Raw genomic sequence first — 24605 nt, forward strand, 5'->3', positions numbered from 1 at the left:
GGGATCCGCAGGGCCAAATCCGCTACGGATCCACAGCAGAATCCGCAACATGTGCACCTACCCTTAAGCTGTTGTCCTAACTATATTTGTAGTCCATTTTTGCGTAGTAAGTTACTGATGTATAGGATGCTAGAGTTCATTTTCACTTGCAAACTATTAAGTCTGAGTTCACATTTGCAAATGCAATAGTAGTTGGTTGAAAAAATTACACCGTTTTAAGCTCACGATGTCTTGTTAAAATGACAGGTATCTTAGTGGGCCCAACAGAGCACACAAAGTGCAAAAAGTGGCATTGGGTATCAGTTAAAGAGGACTGCCAAAAAGAAAATTTCACAAGCTGTTTTAATTATTCCCCGTAACCTGTGTGTTTTGTGGCGCGCTGAATCTGAAAATGACCTCTGTTTTGTCTTAAGACATCACGTTTCCTGACAATTTAGGTAACTATGTTAATAAGGCAGTACCGTGAAATAAATACACTTACAACATTTTTATTACTAACTTTTCATTAAAATTTTTGAACTGAAATGAGCTCCCTAAAACTCACTAAAATCTATTACATATCCCCCCGTGAGGTGCCTCTTTTTACATTTCGCTTGTGTGTAGCATCTGGAATGTCTCTCCGAAGCATCCAACATTAGTCTGCCATCATTCTAATACTCCTTTTTCCCGGGTATCTTCTTTCCATCTCTTTATTGTCCTGGTGGAAATGTTCACCTTGGTCTTTACTCACAGCTCCCAAATTTTCAGGAAAGTAGTTAAAGGGGTTGTCTGGGCTTTTCACAATCTCAGTACATATCTGGGCTGCAGAATTATGACAATAAGTAATTTACTTTGTCACTGGTTTGCACGGTTACCTAGATATTCTGAACAGAACGTCCAAGGGGGGGTGTGTATGGCATTGAAATGAGAACTAGTCGTAACTTCCTACTCTACTCCAAACATGCCCTCTGTAGCAACAACCCCACCCTCCATAGCTACAGGCCCTCCCCGTCCACATGAAGCAGCCCTCATCACACAGTAACAAATTCTTCCCCTCCAGCAGCCTCACTGCAGAGAGCAGACCACCCAGCTGCTCCTCCCCCAGACACACGCTGAACAGTGGTCTATGGAAAGTGAAACTAGTGAGGAGTGAAAGTCGTCCTGTATTCTGGGCCACTCCATGATTACAATGCATAACTCATTATGAGTGATTCCTTCCCTCACTGTCCCTGGCTGCTGGCAGCAGTGAGAACAGACTGTGTGATGGCCAGTGATGGGGGTCTGCAGCTTCTAATCTGCACAGGGGATGGCATTCACTGATGTCATCTGTTGTGTGACAAAGCCTCTGCTGTGTGATTGAGACAGCTCTGCGTCACTGATGTCTTCACACAGCAGCAGATTTGGTGCAGTGCATGTGCGAAGCTCCACCAAACTCCCAGCAAGCTCCAGTGACCAGCACCACCCACTGCCCAATCACTGGCTGGCAGTAAACTGCACCAGCACTCATCTTTATCATTATTCCAGCATTGGAAAGAACACAGCAGTGATCCTGTATTTGTGAAAGCAGCACAATACATACATATATACACCCCCCAACACTTCACACTGTTACAGCTGCTGATTGGACAGGCTGCTCCCATCAGTATTTGCGTCATTAGAGACACAGCGCTCACACATGCACTGCACCAAATCTGCTGCTCTCTGCACTGAGGCTGCTGGAGGGGAAGAATTAGTTACTGTGTGGTGAGGGCTGCTTCATGTGGACGGGGAGGGCCTGTAGCTATGGAGGGTGGGGTTGTTGCTATAGAGGGCATGTTTGAAGTAGAGTAGGAGGTTACGACTAGTTCTCATTTCAATGCCATAACACCCCCCCCCCCCCCCCCCCCCCCCTGGACATTCTGTTCAGAATATCTAGAAAACTGTGCAAACTAGTGACAAAGTAAATTACTTATTGTCCTAATTCTGCAGCCCAGATATGTACTGAGATTATGTGAAAGGTGGGAATCGAGGAAATGCTCTTTCAAATTCATCAGGCAACCTAAAGCTTGAAATGCTTTCAGCATTCATCCGACGATCTTTTTGTAGTCGGGATCTTTTTTTTTTTTTTTTTTGCCTAAAAACTTCTTTACGACCTCTTTAAATGCAATCTACCCTCTTTTGTGGATCCGTCATAGGATTGAAAAACTCTTTTTCATCTTTAAGCCATTTAATGTCTGGTCCGACAAACACCCATTCCTTCAATTTTGTCTCAGAGGCATGGAAACTTGGTGACCAAGTATTTGAAGCATTCCTCATCTCTTGGAAGTGATTTTACGACTTGCTTCATCAAGCCCAATTTTATATGGAGAGATGGTAGAAGAACTTTATAGGTATCAAAGTTTCTCGAAGCACATATTTTTCACCGACTGTGAGCACCCTCGGCTGCCAACTCTTCTTGGTCTAGTGATTTTCTTTTTTTTTTTTTTTTTTGTCTCGAATGTCCCACGGACACAGAAAACAAGGGTATTTGGCATACCCAGCTTGTTGCCGAGCAGCATGCACAAGACCTTCAAATCCCCACACTCTTGCCAACCGGGTTTTCATATTTAGGTTTACAAAGAACCAATTCCAAGTTCTCGTAGGTTTCCTTCAAGTGTACGGAATGACCTACAGGGATGGAAGCGTAAAAAATGCTGTTGTGGAGTAAAACTGCCTTAACGCTACTTTTTGAAGAATCTATATAAAGATGCCATTGTGCTGAATCATATTGGATTTTGAACTGACCCATCAAACCTTCGACATTGATGCAATAAACCCACTTGTCTTCCTGTGCAAAGTAATGTAACTCCTTTTCACGATGTCTGAACCATCAAAAAGACACTCCTGAGTCCTGGTGACATTAAATTCCTGCTTTTTGAGCCTTGATACAAGTAACTCAGCGGCATCTTTGGGAAGATTGTAGTCTCTTACTAAATCCTTCATCTCCTCCTGGGAAAATAATTTTGTTTTTGTATTATCTTCAAAGTCAGAACTTAATACGTCATCTGGTTGAGGTATGATTCCACCTTCATCGGAGCTAGGTATCTCTTCCAAGGTAGCAGGGGCCTTGGGTACTGGTATATCTGTGTCATGGGGGATGGGACAGATTGCTGAGTGAAGATTGGGGTATGAAATGGAATGCTTCCATTTGGAATTATACCCTTTCACATTGCATGAACAAAAGAAACAGTTGTCACTATGGTTCTCTTGATCTCGCCATACCATAGGAATCCCATAACAGAAAGCGGTTTTATTACCCTTGAACCAATTTCGGAGGTCCTCAGCACACAGTTTGCGCCTAAACTAAATCTTGATCTCCAAGTTTTAGTCTGAAGTCTACTTTTTTCAAAGTCTGTAATATTCAGCTGTTGATTCAACACTTTATATTCACCACAAATGAAACAAATGGTCAGGCGAATTAATACACTTCCGCAAATCCATAACGCTAATTTGGGGAAACACTGATGAATGAAATTCCAATGCAAGTTTCATGAAAGCATAAGGACCTTTCATTAAGTCACTAACCACCTGACTGCCGACAACCAATCATGCAGTTCCTATTGATGATAATGGGGAAAGAAAATAAGCTTCCTGCCGATGACTCACACCAGAGTTTGCAGAAGAACCTAGAGGTTTGTGGCAAGTCCTGACGTTTAGGATTTTTTTTCAATATTTTTTTTTTTATCAAAGCACCAAAATACATGGAAATTATATGAAAATAATCCAACAGCTTTTTAGTTGTAGACATGCGTTGTTGTGACACAATGCAGATGTGAACAGAGCTTAACCCAATGCATTAGGACTGTGAGGAAAGCCTTTCCATAATTGATTTTTACTGTTATATAATGAAAGTGTTATTAAAGGGGTAATCCTGCCGCGCTCATTTTGCATCGGCTGGTGAGTCGGGCCAGTAATGTCACAACTAGAGTTGAGCGATACCGTCCGATACTTCAAAGTATCGTATCGGATGGTATCGGCCGATCTTTAAAAAAAGTATCGGTATCGCCGATTCCGATACCAGAAGTCCCATTCAAGTCTATGGGACGTCCGGTATCGGAATAAGAAAAACCCTTTCCTGCCCTTGTACAGCCTCTCTGGGGTCTGTACGGGCCTTTCGGGGGGGCTGTGCCGGCCTGCCAGGGGGGCTGTGCCGGCCTGCCAGGGGGGCTGTGCCGGCCTGCCAGGGGGGCTGTGCCGGCCTGCCAGGGGGGCTGTGCCGGCCTGCCAGGGGGGCTGTGCCGGCCTGCCAGGGGGGCTGTGCCGGCCTGCCAGGGGGGCTGTGCCGGCCTGCCAGGGGGGCTGTGCCGGCCTGCCAGGGGGGCTGTGCCGGCCTGCCAGGGGGGCTGTGCCGGCCTGCCGGGGGGCTGTGCCGGCCTGCCGGGGGGCTGTGCCGGCCTGCCAGGGGGGCTGTGCCGGCCTGCCAGGGGGGCTGTGCCGGCCTGCCGGTGGGCTGTGCAGGCCTGCCGGTGGGCTGTGCAGGCCTGCCGGTGGGCTGTGCAGGCTCCGGGCGTCTGTGCAGGCATCGTCCGATGGGACTACAAGTCCCATCTGGCGATGCCTGCTACCATGACAGTGATTGACACATTAGCCAATGATGGGACAGTAGTAGTCCCATCATCCGGCTAATGTGTTAAATGTAAAAAAAAAAAAAAAAAAAAAATTACATGCTACATACATACAACATGCATACTACATACATGCTACATTCATACTACATACATGCTACATTCATACTACATACATGCTACATTCATACTACATAAATACTACATGCAAAATACATACTACATATATACTACATGCATGCTACATACATACTGCATGCTACATACATACCACATATATACTACATACATACTACATGCATGCTACATACATAACACATATACTACATGCATGCTACATACATACTACATGCTACATACTACATATATACTACATGCATGCTACATACTACATGCTACATACATACTACATATATACTACATGCATGCTACATACATACTGCATGCTACATGCATGCTACATACATACTACATACATACTGCATGATACATACTACATACATACTACATACATACTACATGCATGCTACATGCATGCTACATACATACCACATACATAACACATACATGCTACATACATACTACATGCATGCTACATACATACTACATGCATGCTACATACATACTACATGCATGCTACATACATACTACATGCATGCTACATACATACTACATGCATGCTACATACATACTACATGCATGCTACATACATACTACATGCATGCTACATACATACTACATGCATGCTACATACATACTACATGCATGCTACATACATACTACATGCATGCTACATACATACTACATGCATGCTACATACATACTACATGCATGCTACATGCATGCTACATACATACTACATGCATGCTACATGCATGCTACATACATACTACATGCTACATACATACTACATGCTACATACATACTACATGCTACATACATACTACATGCTACATACATACTACATATATACTACATGCATGCTACATACATACTACATGCTACATACATACCATATACATACTACATGCATGCTACAAACATACTACATGCATGCTACAAACATACTACATGCATGCTACAAACATACTACATGCATGCTACAAACATACTACATGCATGCTACAAACATACTACATGCATGCTACAAACATACTACATGCATGCTACATACATACTACATGCATGCTACATACATACTACATGCATGCTACATACATACTACATGCATGCTACATACATACTACATGCATGCTACATACATACTACATGCATGCTACATACATACTACATGCATGCTACATACATACTACATGCATGCTACATACATACTACATGCATGCTACATACATACTACATGCATGCTACATACATACTACATGCATGCTACATACATACTACATGCATGCTACATACATACTACATGCATGCTACATGCATGCTACATGCATGCTACATGCATGCTACATGCATGCTACATGCATGCTACATGCATGCTACATGCATGCTACATGCATGCTACATGCATGCTACATGCATGCTACATGCATGCTACATGCATGCTACATGCATGCTACATGCATGCTACATGCATGCTACATATATACTACATGCATGCTACATACATACTACATGCATGCTACATACTACATGCTACATATATACTACATGCATGCTACATACATACTGCATGCTACATACATACTGCATGCTACATGCATGCTACATACATACTGCATGCTACATGCATGCTACATACATACTACATACATACTACATGCTACATACATACCACATATATACTACATACATACAATACATTCATACAATACATACATAGACATACAGTACATATAACATAGAGTAACATACTTACCAATACTTGTCACATTGTTCCCCGAAGCCATTGTATTTTCCGGAATAAATATTAACATAACAAACCACAAAAATACTCACCCACGATCCGAAGCAGTCCACGAGTGTGTCCCACGACGATCTTGGGTAGAGAACTGCAGCATCAGCTGTTGCTGCCTTTCTCTACGGGCTGCAGGAATCCAATGACGGAAGGTAGGTATCCTTCCGCACTGTATTCCTCCGCCACTTAAAAAAAAAAAAAAAAGTCCCTAGTCTCACTTTATGCCATTGCTGTGTGGGAAATTCCCAAAACCAGGGGAAGAGTCTTGAGATCATTTGCATATTCCCAGTGCCTTCTGGGATAAGTGAAGAGTCTCCGCGAGCTCAACGATCACTGGGTTTTGGCGGTTGCAGCTGAAAAGAGGAAATCGGAAAACCAGGGGAAGAGTCTTGAGGAGATCATTTGCATATTCCCAGTGCCTTCTGGGATAAGTGAAGAGTCTCCGCGAGCTCAACGATCACTGGGTTTTGGCGGTTGCAGCTGAAAAGAGGAAATCGGAAAACCAGGGGAAGAGTCTTGAGGAGATCATTTGCATATTCCCAGTGCCTTCTGGGATAAGTGAAGAGTCTCCGCGAGCTCAACGATCACTGGGTTTTGGCGGTTGCAGCTGAAAAGAGGAAATCGGAAAACCAGGGGAAGAGTCTTGAGGAGATCATTTGCATATTCCCAGTGCCTTCTGGGATAAGTGAAGAGTCTCCGCGAGCTCAACGATCACTGGGTTTTGGCGGTTGCAGCTGAAAAGAGGAAATCGGAAAACCAGGGGAAGAGTCTTGAGGAGATCATTTGCATATTCCCAGTGCCTTCTGGGATAAGTGAAGAGTCTCCGCGAGCTCAACGATCACTATCGGCGCGCGAAATTTGGCTCATCTTTCATCGTTTTTAAGAAATCTCAAGATGGAAGAGGCCAGGAGCCATTTGGTGAGCTGCATTTCTTGCTACATGTTCACAGATTTACCAGTGGAAAAGCCAAACTTCACATGCCACAAATGCAAGCTTGTGTCCCTGTTGGAGGAAAAGTTGCAAAATCTCGAAGAGAGGTTAGCTACGTTGAAGATCATTAAGGAAGGTGAAGAGTTCTTGGACAGAGCAGAATTATCTCTTCATGTTACAGAAAGAGAAGAAATTCGAAGTGCACCTGAAGAAACAGAGGAATGGAGACATGTGACCCAGAGAAGCAGGAGGATCAGGAGGCAGTCAGCACCCATACTGCTCAGAAACCAGTACCAGGCTCTCACGCAGGAAAACGATGAAGAAATACATCAGGATAAGACTTGCCCACAAACAGCAACCTTGTACGCCTTCAGAGTCCTCCTGGATGGAGAAAGAAAAATGTTGTGAAGAAGAAACGGAGAGTGGTGGTCATGGGGGATTCCCTGCTGAGAGGAACAGAGGCCGCTATCTGCAGACCGGATATAACTACAAGAGAAATGTGCTGTCTTCCAGGTGCAAAAATTAAAGATGTGTCTGACAGGATATCAGGACTCTTCAGACCTACAGATGACTACCCATTCCTGCTACTACATGTGGGGACAAATGACACCGCAAGAAACGACCTGGAAATCATCTGCAGAGACTTTGAAGACTTAGGCAAGAAAGTGAAAGAACTGGGAGCGCAGGTGGTCTTCTCTTCCATCCTCCCAGTGGATGGCCATGGAACAAGGAGGTGGAATAAGATTCTGCAGGTGAACAACTGGCTACGTCGATGGTGCCGTCAGCAACGATTTGGATTTCTGGATCACGGAGTGAACTACTTATACGATGGACTACTTGCTAGAGATGGGGTGCACCTTACGAAGACTGGAAAGCATGTATTTGGAAGTCGCCTTGCTACACTTGTAAGGAGAGCTTTAAACTAGAACAACATGGGAAGGGAAGCAAAAGACCAGAAAAAGCCATACACCTGACAAATGCTATTGAGAACTCTGCTATTAGAAGTGGAAAGGAAGAACAAAGACGAAAGAATCTGATTAATAAAAATATTGGAGAAAGAGAAACCAATCACAAACTAAAATGTTTCTATACTAATGCACAAAGCATGGGCAACAAACAAGGAGAATTGGAACTACTAACACAGGAACAGAAATATGATGTAATTGGAATCACTGAAACTTGGTGGGACAATACACATGATTGGAATACAAGACTAGAAGGATACAACTTATTTGCAAGAAACAGACTTGATAAACGAGGAGGGGGTGTCGCATTGTATGTTCGAAACGCGTATATCTGCACAGAGATTGAAGCTTCAGAGACTGGGAGTTCTGTGGAAACTGTTTGGGTAAGAATACAAGGACAGAACAATGGAAAGGACACCATTGTAGGCATTTACTACAGGCCGCCTGTGCAAGCCGAATATATAGATGAACTCTTTATGCATCAGATGGCCAAGTTCTCCAAAAAATATGACATAGTTGTCATGGGAGATTTCAACTATCCAGACATTTGTTGGGAATCTCTCTCAGGCAAAACTAACAGGTCAAGGAAATTCTTATCCTCTCTTGCTGACAACTTTATCTTCCAAAAGGTAAGGGAGAAAACAAGGGGAACTGCTACCTTGGATCTAATCCTTATAAACAGGGAGGAAATGGTTGAGGAGGTAAAAGTGGCTGGGACCCTAGGAGGTAGCGACCATGCTATTTTAGAATTTTGGATTACTAGATGTGGAAGACCTGTGAAGACTCAGACGTCAAGGTTAGATTTCAGAAAGGCAGATTTTAAGGGATTCAGAAAGAGAATTGGAGGGATCCAATGGCTGGATATCCTTAAAGACAAAAATGTCCAGGAAGGATGGGAAATCATGAAAAATGAAATTCTCAAAGCACAGTTGTTAACAATTCCGAAAAGAGGGAAGAATAGGAAGCATTTAAGGAAACCAGGATGGATGAACACAGAACTTAAGCACATGCTAAAAAGGAAGAAAAAAATGTTTATAAAATGGAAAGAGGGAGGCATATCTAAAGAAGAATATAATGCTGTCTGCAGAACCTGCAGGGCACAAATCAGATTTTCTAAAGCTGAAAATGAACTGAGGCTTGCAAGAGATGTCAAAAGCAATAATAAAGGATTTTGGGGATATGTCAAAAGTAAAAGAAAAGTCAAAGATGCTATAGGATTTTTACAGGATGAAAATGATGAAATGGTAAGACAGGATGTTGAGAAGGCTGAACTTTTAAATTCCTATTTTGCATCTGTTTTCTCTCAGAAAGGAAATGCAACATCAACTGTTATTCACTGTCCTATTAAGGGAATAGAAGAATCCAGGATATCTATAAACAGAAAGATAGTGAGGAAACACTTAGCTAACCTAAATGAATTCAAGTCTCCAGGTCCAGATGAATTACACCCCAGAGTACTGAAGGAGATAGCAGAAGAAATTTTTGAACCCCTCTCCATAATCTTTGAAAATTCTTGGAGAACAGGAGAAGTGCCAGAAGACTGGAGAAGAGCAAATATTGTTCCTATCTTCAAAAAGGGGAAGAAGGTGGACCCAGGCAACTATAGGCCGGTGAGTCTGACTTCTATACCAGGAAAGATCTTTGAACAAATTATTAAACAACATGTATGTCAATACCTGGATAAGAATGAAGTGATTAAACAGAGTCAGCATGGGTTTCTAACTAATAAGTCATGTCAGACTAACTTAATTTCCTTCTATGACGGTATCACTGATTGGGTGGATCAAGGAAATGCTGTAGATATAGTATATCTTGACTTCAGCAAAGCATTTGACAAAGTCTCTCATACAATCCTTATTGAAAAAATGACTAAGTATGGAATGGACAAGGCAACTGTTAGGTGGATTCATAACTGGCTTAGTGATCGGACCCAAAGAGTGGTCGTAAATGGCTGCACATCCAGTTGGAAGAATGTCTCAAGTGGGGTACCACAGGGCTCTGTCCTGGGCCCTGTATTGTTCAACATCTTTATCAACGATTTAGATGAAGGAATTGAGGGTAAACTGATTAAATTTGCTGATGACACAAAGCTAGGAGGGATAGCTAATACTAGAGAAGAGAGAGAGAGGATTCAAAAAGATTTAAATAAACTGGAGAAGTGGGCAGCAACTAACAGAATGGTTTTTAACAGGGAGAAATGCAAAGTACTACATCTGGGCAATAAAAATGAAAAAAGCATATATAGAATGGGAGGAATAGGGCTAAGTGACAGCACATGTGAAAAAGACTTGGGTATACTAATAGATCACAGACTGAATATGAGTCAACAGTGTGATGCAGCAGCAAAAAAGGCAAATGCAATTCTAGGATGTATTAACAGAAGCATACAGTCTAGATCACGTGAAGTCATTATTTCCCTCTACTCCTCTTTGGTCAGACCTCATCTGGAATATTGTGTCCAGTTTTGGGCACCACATTTTAAAAAAGACATCAACAAACTGGAGCAAGTTCAGAAAAGAGCGACCAGAATGGTGACCGGTCTGCAAACCCTGTCTTATGAGGAAAGGTTGCAGGATTTGGGAATGTTTAGTTTGCAAAAGAGAAGACTGAGAGGAGACTTAATAGCTGTCTACAAATATCTAAAGGGCTGTCACATTGTAGAAGGATCAACTTTATTCTCATTTGCACAAGGAAAGACTAGAAGCAATGGGATGAAACTGAATGGGAAGAGACACAGATTAGATATTAGAAAAAACTTTTTGACAGTTAGAGTGATCAATGAGTGGAACAGGCTGCCACGAGAAGTGGTGAGTTCTCCTTCAATGGAAGTCTTCAAACAGAGGCTGGACAGACATCTGACTGGGATGATTTAGCGAATCCTGCTTTGAGCAGGGGGTTGGACCAGATGGCCCAGGAGGTCCCTTCCAACTCTACAATTCTATGATTCTATTCTATGATTCTATGTAGTATGCATGTAGTGTATGTAGCATGTATGTAGCATGTATGTAGCATGTATGTAGTATGTATGTGGTATGTAGTATGTATGTAGTATGTATGTAGCATGTAGTATATATGTAGCATGTAGTATGTATGTAGCATGCATGTAGTATGTATGTAGTATGTATGTAGCATGTAGTATATATGTAGCATGTAGTATGTATGTAGCATGTAGTATGTATGTAGCATGTAGTATGTATGTAGCATGTAGTATATATGTAGTATGTATGTAGCATGTAGTATGTATGTAGTATGTATGTAGCATGCATGTAGTATGTATGTAGCATGCATGTAGTATGTATGTAGCATGCATGTAGTATGTATGTAGCATGCATGTAGTATGTATGTAGCATGCATGTAGTATGTATGTAGCATGCATGTAGTATGTATGTAGCATGCATGTAGTATGTATGTAGCATGCATGTAGTATGTATGTAGCATGCATGTAGTATGTATGTAGCATGCATGTAGTATGTATGTAGCATGCATGTAGTATGTATGTAGCATGCATGTAGTATGTATGTAGCATGCATGTAGTATGTATGTAGCATGCATGTAGTATGTATGTAGCATGCATGTAGTATGTATGTAGCATGCATGTAGTATGTATGTAGCATGCATGTAGTATGTATGTAGCATGCATGTAGTATGTATGTAGCATGCATGTAGTATGTATGTAGCATGCATGTAGTATGTATGTAGCATGCATGTAGTATGTATGTAGCATGCATGTAGTATGTATGTAGCATGCATGTAGTATGTATGTAGCATGCATGTAGTATGTATGTAGCATGCATGTAGTATGTATGTAGCATGCATGTAGTATGTATGTAGCATGCATGTAGTATGTATGTAGCATGCATGTAGTATGTATGTAGCATGCATGTAGTATGTATGTAGCATGCATGTAGTATGTATGTAGCATGCATGTAGTATGTATGTAGCATGCATGTAGTATGTATGTAGCATGCATGTAGTATGTATGTAGCATGCATGTAGTATGTATGTAGCATGCATGTAGTATGTATGTAGCATGCATGTAGTATGTATGTAGCATGCATGTAGTATGTATGTAGCATGCATGTAGTATGTATGTAGCATGCATGTAGTATGTATGTAGCATGCATGTAGTATGTATGTAGCATGCATGTAGTATGTATGTAGCATGCATGTAGTATGTATGTAGCATGCATGTAGTATGTATGTAGCATGCATGTAGTATGTATGTAGCATGCATGTAGTATGTATGTAGTATTTTTTTTTTTTTTTTAACATTTAACACATTAGCCGGATGATGGGACTACTACTGTCCCATCATTGGCTAATGTGTCAATCACTGTCATGGTAGCAGGCATCGCCCGATGGGACTTGTAGTCCCATCGGACGATGCTTGCACAGACCCCCGGACATCAGCACAGCCCCCCGGCAGGCCGGCACAGCCCCCCGGCAGGCCGGTACAGACCCCCGCAGGCCGGCACAGCCCCCCGGCAGGCCGGTACAGACCCCCACAGGGTGCACAGACCACCGGCAGGCCGGCACAGCCCCCCGGCAGGCCGGTACCGACCCCGGGCAGTCCACACAGCCCCCCGGCAGGCCGGCACAGCCCCCCGGCAGGCCGGCAGAGACCCCCGGAAGGCCCGAAATGACGGCGCATCATGATGCGCACACACCGCGCATCATGATGACGTCAGTCTGTCAATCAACTTTGAACTTCCGATTCCGATGCCGAATTCCGATATTGAAAAAATATCGGAAGTCGGTATCGGAATTCCGATACAGCAAGTATCGGAATGCTCAACACTAGTCACAACTGTAAATGTCGCTGGCTCACACGTGTGAGTGCCAGGTATTCCCCTAATGAAAAGGACCGGTGCAAACCCCTGTTCCTTGTGCAGCAAGCTGATCGACAGACGTCTAAGATGTGATACCCCAAACACACCCATCCCTCTCCACAGATATGAAGTGAGTGGGGCCGGATTAGAGATATAAGACTGACTCGTATGACCCATGTTTTACAATTCAATCTCCCAAATGGATAAAGAGTGCCATACACATCAGAGAATTTCAACATACTGGCTGATGTCAGTATTACAAGCTCATTATTTCATGTGTATGGGGTCTGTTTTCTGACATTTTTCAGGAGAGAATTATGTTAGGTCTGGCTCCTATTCTGCAGTGATGTTCCAAATCATTGCTGCAGAGTATTGCTGCTTCCCGCAATTGTGTAGCAGCGGGATTCGGCTGCGTGACTTCAGGTAAAGGAGCTGTCAGTGAATCAGGAGGTGGTTGCGGTGCTGGGGGGGGAATAGATCTGGAGTGACAGAAGCTTCATCCCCTAAATAGCTTGGCAACCTCATTGAATTGATATGCCAATCAGTAAACATATTTCTCCATAACTGGGGAACTGAATGGCCATATAAAGGTATTGCTGGACTTGTGTTTTGAAAAAGCGACATGCATATAAATCGTTTGGGGGCGAAGGAGTGAAATCCTTCTGACAAATTCCCTGTAAACTTCATTAGACATTGAGATAATGTGATATATTTTGGTCAAGATCAAATTTATTTTTTTTCTTACTTAGGGTCTTGGTAAAACTCTGCAGACCATTAGTCTTCTTGGCTATATGAAACATTACAGGAATATTCCTGGACCACATATGGTATTGGTTCCTAAGTCTACCTTGCATAATTGGATGGCTGAATTCAAAAGATGGGTGCCCTCTCTATGTGCCGTTTGCATGATCGGTGACAAGGATCAAAGAGTAAGTTTCTCATTTGAATTTCATCATAATGATTGCTAGAAAGCGCTTTGTGATATATACGACTTTATGTTGTACTCTATAAAAAAAATAAGTGTTCCTAAGATGTGTTATTACCTGCTGCTATTCAATGTTTACTTTTTTTTTTTTTTTAAATCACAGGCTGCCTTTGTCCGTGATGTTCTTTTGCCAGGAGAATGGGATGTTTGTGTGACATCATATGAAATGCTCATCAAGGAGAAATCTGTATTTAAGAAGTTTAACTGGCGATACTTGGTTATTGATGAAGCTCACAGAATCAAGAATGAAAAATCTAAGGTTTATAATTTCTGCAGAATGTTATAAATACTGAGGTGCACTGAATTCTTAACCAATTTATTTTTATACATGTATAATTTTTATTTTTTTATACAGCTTTCTGAAATTGTGAGAGAATTTAAGACTACAAATCGTCTACTGCTAACAGGAACTCCCCTTCAGAACAATTTACATGAACTTTGGGCACTTTTGAACTTTCTGCTTCCAGATGTATTTAACTCTTCAGAGGTAAGTGGCACACAGGTGGTTTGCTTCCTGAGAGGATTAAACTGTTCTGCACCAGAGTAAAGTACCGTATATACTTGTGTATAAGCTGAGATTTTCAGCCCACTTTTTTGGGCTGAAAGTCCCCCTTTCGGCTTACACGCTAGTCATATACGTGGGGGGGAGGGGGGCGGTCAGAGACCATACTCGCCCCCTCCTGGCATGGTCTCTTCAGCCCCTGCTTCCCCCATGATCTCAGCGTCCCAGCTGTTCCTGCGTTCAGCGGTCACATGGTATCGCTCTGTAAACTCATGAATATGTGCATATTTAATGAGCGGTACCACGTGAGCGCTGAATGCAGGAACAGCTGGGACCGAGATCATGCAGGGGGTGAGTGTGACTGGGGAGGACGGGGAGCAGAGCAATATTTAACGGTCCCCGTTCCATCGCTGTCTCCAGGGTCCTCTGGCTGTGACATTCAGCGGAGGTCGCGATGATGTAGTCAGTGCGCGCCCTCTGCTAACGTCACTGCACAGGACCCAGGAGACGGCAATGGAGCGGGGAATGGTAAATATAGCCAGTGTCGGGGGCCTGAGCCAGTGGCTACACCGGCACCTAGCCCACAGTGACGGAGAGGTGAGTATGTCCTTTTTTTATTTTTTTATATATAGATATATCAGCATATGGGGGGTATTTTATGTATGGAGCTTCTACTTGGGCCACCATTAACCCTTGTGCAGCATATGGGGGGTATTTATGTATAGAGCTTCTACTTGGGCCACCATTAACCCTTGACAGCAATATATGGGGGGTATATATCTATGGAGCATCTTTTTGGACCACCATTAACCCTTATGCAGCACCACCCTCGTCTTATACATGAGTCAATACGTTTTCTCAGTTTTTTTTTGTGGCAAAATTAGGGTGGTCGGCTTATACACGAGTATATACGGTATTTAATTTTTTTTGAAAACTTTTTTTTTTTTTCTTTTTAATCATAGGATTTTGACTCTTGGTTTGATACCAACAACTGTCTTGGGGATCAAAAACTGGTGGAGCGTCTTCATTTGGCAAGTATCACTCACTCCACTTGGCATTAATCTGAAATAAAGCCTGTGTAGGACATATTCTGATATGTGCGTTTTATTCTATGTAGGTGTTGAGGCCCTTCCTCTTGCGACGTATAAAAGCTGATGTGGAAAAGAGTCTACCCCCAAAGAAGGAAGTTAAAATATATGTCGGTCTTAGTAAAATGCAAAGAGAATGGTAAGTATATTCCCTGTTTTCTCTTACAGAAAAGTATTAAATAATACCTTTTCTCTAAACCTGTAATTATTACTTTCTTCATAATGGAGTCCTGATCTCCTATCCACAATCATTAAAGGGATTGTGCCAAGTTTAAAAGTTGTTGTTCCTTACCAATTAAATAGGGGATAATGCCTGATTGCTGAGTGTTTGACCACTATGACCCTTACTAATCTTGAGATGGGGCTCTGATGAGATTGATGGAGCAAAGGACGAGTACATGTACCTGTGCTCCATTCATTCCCAATGCGAGTGCTGGAAACCAGCTGAGCAGAGCCCTCCCCTATCTACAGTGGTTCCACTGAGAATTAGTGGCGCAGATGTGCACATGCTCAATTTCTCTTTCACTGTATAGCCTCATTCTCAGTATCCGTTGATATTCCAGTGATCGGCAGGTTATCTTTTATCCTCTGGATAATGGATGAGCGCCAGACTTAGTACAATTTGTTTAAAGCATGAGGCAGGTCAAGCATAGTATTCAGCGTGCTGCATGTCTCACGGCTGTTCGACAGCTGCAACACATGCAGGGATTGCCTAACAAACAGGTAATCCCTGCATGTGTTGTGGCTGTCGAACAGCCTCCGCAACTCGAGCATAGTATTCGAGCACGCCTAAGAAACTTTGCTAGCTCTTGAGCATGCTCTGATAACACCTTATCACAGCACGTTCACTCATGAATAGTGCGCAGTTGTATTACCTAATAACCTACCAGGTTTGCCTAAATAGCCCTGTGTACATAATCCATGGCTCACACACAACCTGACCTTTTATCACACCTCTATATCCTTACTTCAGCTAGCTAATGCTGTTTTACCATTCTGTCAGTATTTATCATGAAATGCAAAGTGGCTCATCCGGTTTTTTTTTTTTTTTCAATTTCCCCTACCCACACAGGGGTCGAGTGCACTAAGAAATGTTAGATCAATGTCAATTGTATAACGAAAATATTGGATTGTTTGAGATTTTACAGATAATCGCTATCATATTTGTGCCTTATTTCTTTTCTAGGTATACAAAGATTTTAATGAAAGACATTGACATCTTGAACTCATCAGGGAAGACTGATAAAATGAGGCTGTTGAATATCCTGATGCAGTTGAGGAAGTGTTGCAATCATCCTTACCTTTTTGATGGAGCGGAACCTGGCCCTCCGTATACCACAGATATGCACTTAGCAACAAATAGTGGTAAAATGGTTGTGCTAGATAAGCTTCTCCCCAAGCTAAAAGAGCAAGGTAAAGAAACTTCGGTTCAAGAATAAGTAATGCTTCAACTGTTCAGTTACTCTGATTATTTGGTGAGACTTCTGTAATCAAGCACAGATTTTCTGTGATAGATTCTGTTCATATTGGCCATCTTCTTTGAGGACAAAGATTACACTGTATCTGTTAGGCCCTTTAACCCCTTCCCGACCAGTAACAGCGTATGCGTCGAAAGTCGGTGCCAATCCGACCAATGACGCATATGCTGTGTCATAACTTGAAAGCCCCCCTGCGGGTCGGGTGGTCACTGAAAGGTCACCTGACCCGCAGGTACAGGGGCCTTCGCCCATCCCCCCGTGGCTGATGAAATATTACAATCCAGCCATGGCCGATGCTGCAGTAGCATCGGACATTTAATTAATCCTAAATTTGCCACAAACTGAACAATATATTATGCTCCTCTTACAAACCACATGAAACACCAGATCCCAATGCTAATTAAAGCCAAGACCAAATCCAGAGCATTCAATGATAAAACATTTTTATTAGTTCATATATAGAATGTAAAAAGACTTTTTTTGTGTCTACAAAAAGGTGCAAGAAAAAAGAACATAAGACTCCCATTAAAGTCAATTTTGCTGCATGGCTCTGGACCAAGGGACTACAATTCATGACAAATAACAATCAAATTCACAATGGTTAACCCCACAGACATGTTATGGTGCATAAAGTCACTCACTATGGCTACCACCGCCAAATAAATATCACTATCAAAAAGGGCACCAGACACTACTGTGTGAAGCTGTGAACACCTATTATAGCCTAGCAGCTACTGCCAATTAGCTGAAACAGCAATGAAGTCTAAAAGCTGCATGCTTATAAGGATTACTCCCAACAGCCTCCAACAAACCAACCTAAACATGCGCGTCGGCGCTGGAGTACGGGGTTCCTTTATGCACACTAAACGCTGCTAGGATCCAGGTAATGGCCCTTGTGACTCTATTCATGGAGCAGACACTTTAGGTTGGTTTGTTGCAGTTTTTAGAATGGTATCACTTTTGGGTATTTTCTGCCATTTAGACCCCTCAAAGTGATTTCAAATGTGATGTGGTCCCTAAAAAAACAAAAACAAAAAAACAAAAACAAACAAAAAAAAAATTTGTAAATTTTGTTGTAAAAATGAGATCACTGGTCAATTTCTAACCCTTATAACTTCCTAACAAAAAAAAAATGTTTCCATAATTGTGCCCAATATGTCACGATAAAACATTCTCAGAATTGCTAGGATCCGTAGAAGCGTTCCTGAGTTATTACCTCATAAAGGGACACTGGTCAGAATTAAATGGCCTGGTCATTAAGGTCAAAATAGGCTTGGTCATGAAGGGGTTAAAAAGTGCTCACTCGTTGCAATGCTAATTAACTAGACTCTTTACATATGGCAAAGTTTACGTAGTTATGATTGGTTTATTTATTTCATGCTAGGTTCTCGTGTGCTGATATTCAGCCAGATGACAAGAGTCTTGGATATCTTAGAAGATTATTGCATGTGGAGAAATTATGAATACTGCCGCCTAGATGGCCAGACGCCACATGATGAAAGACAAGTGAGTATTCGTCTATCTCAGGTAATATTACAGTAATAATAGAACTGAGCGCTAATGGCTGTATTTCACAGGAATCTATCTTGGCTTACAATGCTCCCGGTAGTACTAAATTCATTTTTATGTTGAGCACACGTGCTGGAGGACTTGGAATCAATCTCGCTACAGCTGATGTTGTTATCATATATGATTCTGACTGGAATCCCCAAGTTGATCTTCAGGCTATGGTATGTGTATCACATTTATTGTGACTCTTTTTTTTTTTTTTTTTTTTTGGAGTGAATAAATAATTCTCGTGTGCGAGTGGAAGGTCCTCAAAACCAGTGTTTCCCCCCCCAACCTTCATTCCTTAAGGCCCACCCTCAGATCATGTTTTCTGGATTCCCTTAGTATTGCTCAAGTAATTTCTGTTCTGTTGGTTGGCCTTACGACTGTAGTTGGGGGGGGGGGAGGGAGGGGGGCATTGCTGTATACTACACCATACTGGACAGAAGAACTTACTGTGCTGTTCTGTAATAGCTGATCGATAATCTCTAATGTAAAGTGGGCCTATGCTTCTGCTTCATTCTGAGTGACGACTGTGAATGATGTGCTGGTATCACTAGTCCTCCCCATTCATGAATATAGAATAAGTCAACTATACTCCTTCTAGCCGGCTGTTACATAACATGCACAGTTTGGCAGATTATCTCAGCAAACATAAAATATATGGGAATGTGGTGATTTTGAGTATGATAATTAGCATCTTAAAATCATTTTTTCATCCGACTTTGATTTTAACTTCTCATTTAACCCCTTAATGATATATGCTGTGTTTTTGAGGATGTGTGATCCTGCTATATGGAGCGTGATCATGCATTGGTTACAACATACCGCGTAGGTGCCTGTACTGATGTATAGCTGACACCTAAACAAAAGCAAGATTCGAATTGCAACAGTTTAGCCATTAAGATGCCGATGCTAGCTTTGACAGCATTTAAAGGGAACCTGTCAAGTGAAGAAATGCTATTAACCTGCAAATTATGGGATTAATACACAGTTTAATACAGTGCTAAATCTGCCCAGTGAGCACTTAATCACCACCTGCTGGGAGGAAATGAACTATAAGTGTTTCGTCAGTGATCAGGTTTCAGTCATCGATCTGTATAGAGTGCGACGGCTGTGACAGCGCCCCCTGCCACTGATCAACAGCAGCTAAGCATTAGGGCCGGCTGTCACTCAGTGCCGGGGGCACAGTTATAGGTGCTGCTCTCTATACAGAACGACAACTGAAACCCGAATGCTGCCAGGAGGAAGAAAGGTAATTTCCTTCCGCGGGGTAGGGTGGGGTTGAGGGCTAGTTGTCGGCATTGGGCATGTACGCTACTAATACCATATTTGCAGATTAATAGGGTCTCTTCATGTGACTGGTTCCCATTTTTAAGAGTTTTGAAGGGTTCCGCTTCCAAGGCCCAACCTCCTACACTCCCGTCTTCCAACCCCTTACCCCTGCCATGCGATCACTTGGTGCTGATGGGTTGTTGTGGCAACCTGGAACCTGCCGCCATGTTGTGGACCGGAGACTGCAATAATATAGAAAAAGAAATTGCCCCCTTAACGTCCAATGACGGCCTCCCCCTGCCTGGTGTGGGCTCCGGCGATGAGACCGCGCCTTTTCCCGCACATGACAGCTGATCTGATCGGCTATCAACACTAAAATGCCGCTGTCAATCTCTGACAGTGGCATTTAACGTGCACGGGCAAGAAGTGCTTCATTACCAGCTCCCATCGGCGCCCGTGTCACATGACAGTGGGTCGCCGATGGGTTGGCATGACAACCTGGGGTCAGCAGGAGACCCCTGTGGTTGTCAAAGCCGGATAGCTATGAGCGCCATCCAGCGGTTGGCACTCATAGCAAGTGAAGCGTGTCTGCTACATACAACAGGGCTGTGGCCCTGTTCTATGCAGCACAAGCGATCTGATGATTGCAGCTTCTAGTCTCCCATGCAGATTATTGAAGCAAGTAAAAAGTAAAAAAAAAAATTAAATAAAAAAATATAAATTCAAATCAACCCCCTTTCGCCCCAATTTGGTATAATTTCATTCAGAATTGCCCGATCTATCAATATATAAAAAGAATTAATCCAATCGGTAAACGGCGTAGTGAGAAAAAGAATCAAAACTCCAGAATTATATTTTTTTGGCTGCTGCAACATTGCAATAAAATGCAATGATGGCAATCAAAAGATCGTATCTGCACCAAAATGGTATCAATTAAAACTTCACCCGGCCCCAGATCCTGAAAATTGAAACGCTACAGTTCTCAGAAAATGGCAACTTTTTTTTTTTTTTATACTAACTTTGGAATTTTTTATTCATCATTTAAATAAAGAACCTAGACATGTTTGGTGTCTGTGAACTCGTAATGACCTTGAGAATCATAATCGCAGGGCAGATTTAGCATTTGGTGAACATGGTAAAAAAAAGTCAGCGCATTTGGATTTTTTTTCCCGTTTTCCAGTACATGATATGGTAAAATCAATGGTGCCATTCAAAAGTACAACTCGTCCCGCAAAAAAGCAAGCCCTCACATGGCCATACTGATGGAAAAATATAAAAGTTATGGCTGTGGGAAGAAGGGGGAGCAAATAAAATGGAAACGCAAAAAACAGAAATACCCCTGGTCCTTAAGGGGTCAAAGGATTGCAGGTTAAAAAAAAAAAATCTAGCAGTAGACATGGAAATTTTGTATAGCCACACTCTTCCCTCATTAAAATAATTAAACATATATATTTCATATTGATGCATCCAGAAGTCTGATCAAAGTATAAAGGTATTACTCCGTACAGCAAACGCTGTAAAGCAGAGCTTAACTCCAGAATTACAGTTTTTGTTTTTTGGTCCAGTCCTCCACAAATACAACACAAAGTGCTCAAAACATTCATTACATCAAATCCCAACGGTATCAACAAAAATGTCAGTTCGCAACACAAACAATTCTTCACGCAACTCAATTGACAGAAAAATAATGTTGCAGACCTTAATTGTTCTCGTTTTTTCCTCAGTACATTATATGCTAAACTGGTGTCATTAAAGGAAGAAAAAAAAACTCGTCCTGCAAAAACGACTCATACGGCTATGTGGACAGAAATGTATGGTTTCTAGTGTGTAAGGGGAGGGAAAAAAGTGAAAATTAGCTGCAGTTGGAAGGTTAACTGAGAGCGGTTACATCCAAATGTGAAATTAAAAATAAAATAAATTTCAGTTGTGCCAACCCCAAATGGTACCAATAAAAGCTTCAGCTTGCTCTAGGGAAAACCAGGCCTCATACAGCTGTCAACTAAAAAAACAAAACAAAAACTTGTGGCCCTCAGCATATGGCACCCCAAGCCCTCAACCCAAGTCACCACTGGGTTAACGGAGTCTTTCAGACATGAAAACATGTTTCAGATATGGTTTTCCCACCACATTTGTAGGATAGAGCACACAGAATCGGGCAGACGAAAACCGTGAGGGTGTTCAGATACATAACAGACAACACGGTGGAGGAACGTATTGTGGAGCGAGCAGAGATGAAGCTGCGTTTGGACTCCATAGTTATTCAGCAAGGTATGTCTCTTGTAAAAGACTGATTGTGTTTTATCTAATTGCCTGAGAAGTGCACATGGTGCTGCTATAACTTAAGTTTGTTTGTATGCCATTAGACGGCAGGTTATAGGGAACCTGACAGATCTGCGGTCATCATGTATCACGCTGGCTGTATGACTTGTTATATGTTTAATTCTGAGATGCTGCAGCTTTTCAGAGAAAACCAGTTTAAGGCTGTGTGCCCACGATGCGATTTTTTTTTAAGCGTTTTTGCCGCGATTTTCGGCACGAAAACACTGCGAAAAAGTTTAAAAATCGTGTACAGAACGCACCCCATGCATTCTTATGGCATTCCGCACATGCTGTGGTCATGGTCATTCTTTTGTGCGGAATCGCAAAGAATTGCCGCGATTCTACACCCATAGGAATGCATGAGAATCGCTTACTTCCCGCATGTGGCTATGCCCACCATGTGGGAAGTTAAACGTCTCATGTGCGGTTGGTACCCACGGTGTGGAGGAGAGGAGACTGTCCTCCAGGCCCTGGGTACCATACCCCTGTAAAAAAAAGGAATAAAAAATCGGGGTATATTTACCTTCCGGCGTCCCGCGCTGCATTCCCGGCCTAAGCGTTCCCAGTAATGCCTTGCGGCAAGGTCCTGTGATGACGTTGGTCTCGCGAGATCGCTATAGTAACGCGAGACCAACGTCATCACAGGTCTCGCAAGGCATCGCTGGGAACGCTGAGGCCCGGGATGGCAGTGCGGGACGTCGGAAGGTAAATATACCCTGATTTTATTTATTTTTTTTTTTTACCATTTTTAACATTTTATCTTTTACTATTGATGCCGCATAGGCGGCCTCAATAGTAAAAACCTGGTCACACTTGTCAAACACTGTTTGACAGGTTGGTCACACTCGTCAATCACTTTCCAAGCGGTGCTTCAAATCGCTTGCAAAGTGCTTGAGAAAATCGCGGCAAAATCGTGAACAGAATCGCGCTGAAAAACGTGCGATTTCTGGAAAGGAGTCCGGTTTACAGTGTGCGTTTTAACACGCAACGTGGGCACATAGCCTAAAAGCTGCATGGGACCAAGTCATATAAGATATTATTCAAATAGTTAGATGCCAGTGACTGACAGGTCCCTTCTTACTTGTAGGTTGAGACCTGACACTCTAGAGCAACGGCGTTCCAGAGTTGAACATAAATTAGTTCGCATCTGTATGATTTTAGCCATTCATGGTGCCCATGGATTGGCTAGCAAATATCCGCTGTCAGGCTCCCTTTAAAGCATCACTCAAGTTTTTTTTGTTATTTTTTTTTTTTTTTAATTCTATTTCAGCACTGGAGTGGTGCTTCTAATATTGGGGCACTTCCCATAATCTTATACTTGCCCGCTGCAGTCATCACCTTCTATCAGTTCTGTTCTGGTCCTGCGGATCCATCTTTTGACAGCAGCTACTGACTGACTGGAGGTCAGAAGTAACGGTCACAAGCTTTCTATGCAATCCTGAGAGTCAGAGGGAGGCTCTCATAGACTTGCATTGAAAAGTAACTTGTGGCTCACTCGGGAAACACTAGTGATCCGACTTGTCACAAACTTCTTAACACTTTTGAGAGCGGCGGTGATAATGGTGGCTGTGGGAAATTATCGGACCAGGGGCAGGAAGCTTGGAAGCACCACTTTAGCACTGCAATAAAAAAAAACTTGCTGGAGTGGTGCTATAACGCTGTGAGTTAAAGGGGTTTTTCCACAAACAAAAATTTAATTTAAAAAAAAATAGATCTTGAAATAATAACATCCACAACTGGATGTGGTTTGTTTTAAAAAAAAAAAAAAAAAAAAAAAAAAAAAAAATGTTCCTGTGCTAAGAATCTTATACATGTGCCCCTGTTGTGTAATGGCTGTGTCTGACTGTACAGGAACATGGTCTGATCATACCACTGCTCCTGGGCAGGGGGAGGAAGCAAGAGTATACAGGCATTAGTGTAGGGGATCACAAATGAGTCTTTATTTGAAGTAAAACATTGTTTAAAAACAGACAGAGAAATGTTGTACCTCTCAAAGAATCATCTGTGATCCCCTCCTGTAATGTCTGTATACTGTGTATGTGTCCAGGAGCTGTGGTATGATCAGACCATGTCCCTGTATGGCGAGACACTGCCATTACACAGTACACAGCAGGGGCACATTTATAGGATTATCTCAGCACGGGAACATTTTTTATTAAACATCCAATTATGGAAATTATTTCAAGGTGTATTTATTAAAATTAACTTT

General features: G+C 42.3%; 1 protein-coding gene across 1 annotated transcript in view; it reads left to right on the forward strand.

The window, feature by feature from the left end:
* The window catches only part of SMARCA5 (SNF2 related chromatin remodeling ATPase 5), a 58161-nt gene that overhangs the window by 15139 nt on the left and 18417 nt on the right, over positions 1-24605 (forward strand). The window contains exons 6-14 of the mRNA XM_073549785.1: positions 13951-14130; positions 14290-14445; positions 14542-14673; positions 15651-15719; positions 15806-15915; positions 16963-17189; positions 18639-18760; positions 18832-18984; positions 22213-22345. Coding sequence (XP_073405886.1) covers positions 13951-14130; positions 14290-14445; positions 14542-14673; positions 15651-15719; positions 15806-15915; positions 16963-17189; positions 18639-18760; positions 18832-18984; positions 22213-22345 — 1282 coding nt within the window. The remainder of the gene's footprint in view (positions 1-13950; positions 14131-14289; positions 14446-14541; positions 14674-15650; positions 15720-15805; positions 15916-16962; positions 17190-18638; positions 18761-18831; positions 18985-22212; positions 22346-24605) is intronic.

The sequence above is a fragment of the Dendrobates tinctorius genome, unplaced genomic scaffold (assembly GCF_039654945.1).
Source record: "Dendrobates tinctorius isolate UK_male_01 unplaced genomic scaffold, ASM3965494v1 ptg000161l, whole genome shotgun sequence".
NCBI lineage: Eukaryota > Metazoa > Chordata > Amphibia > Anura > Dendrobatidae > Dendrobates > Dendrobates tinctorius.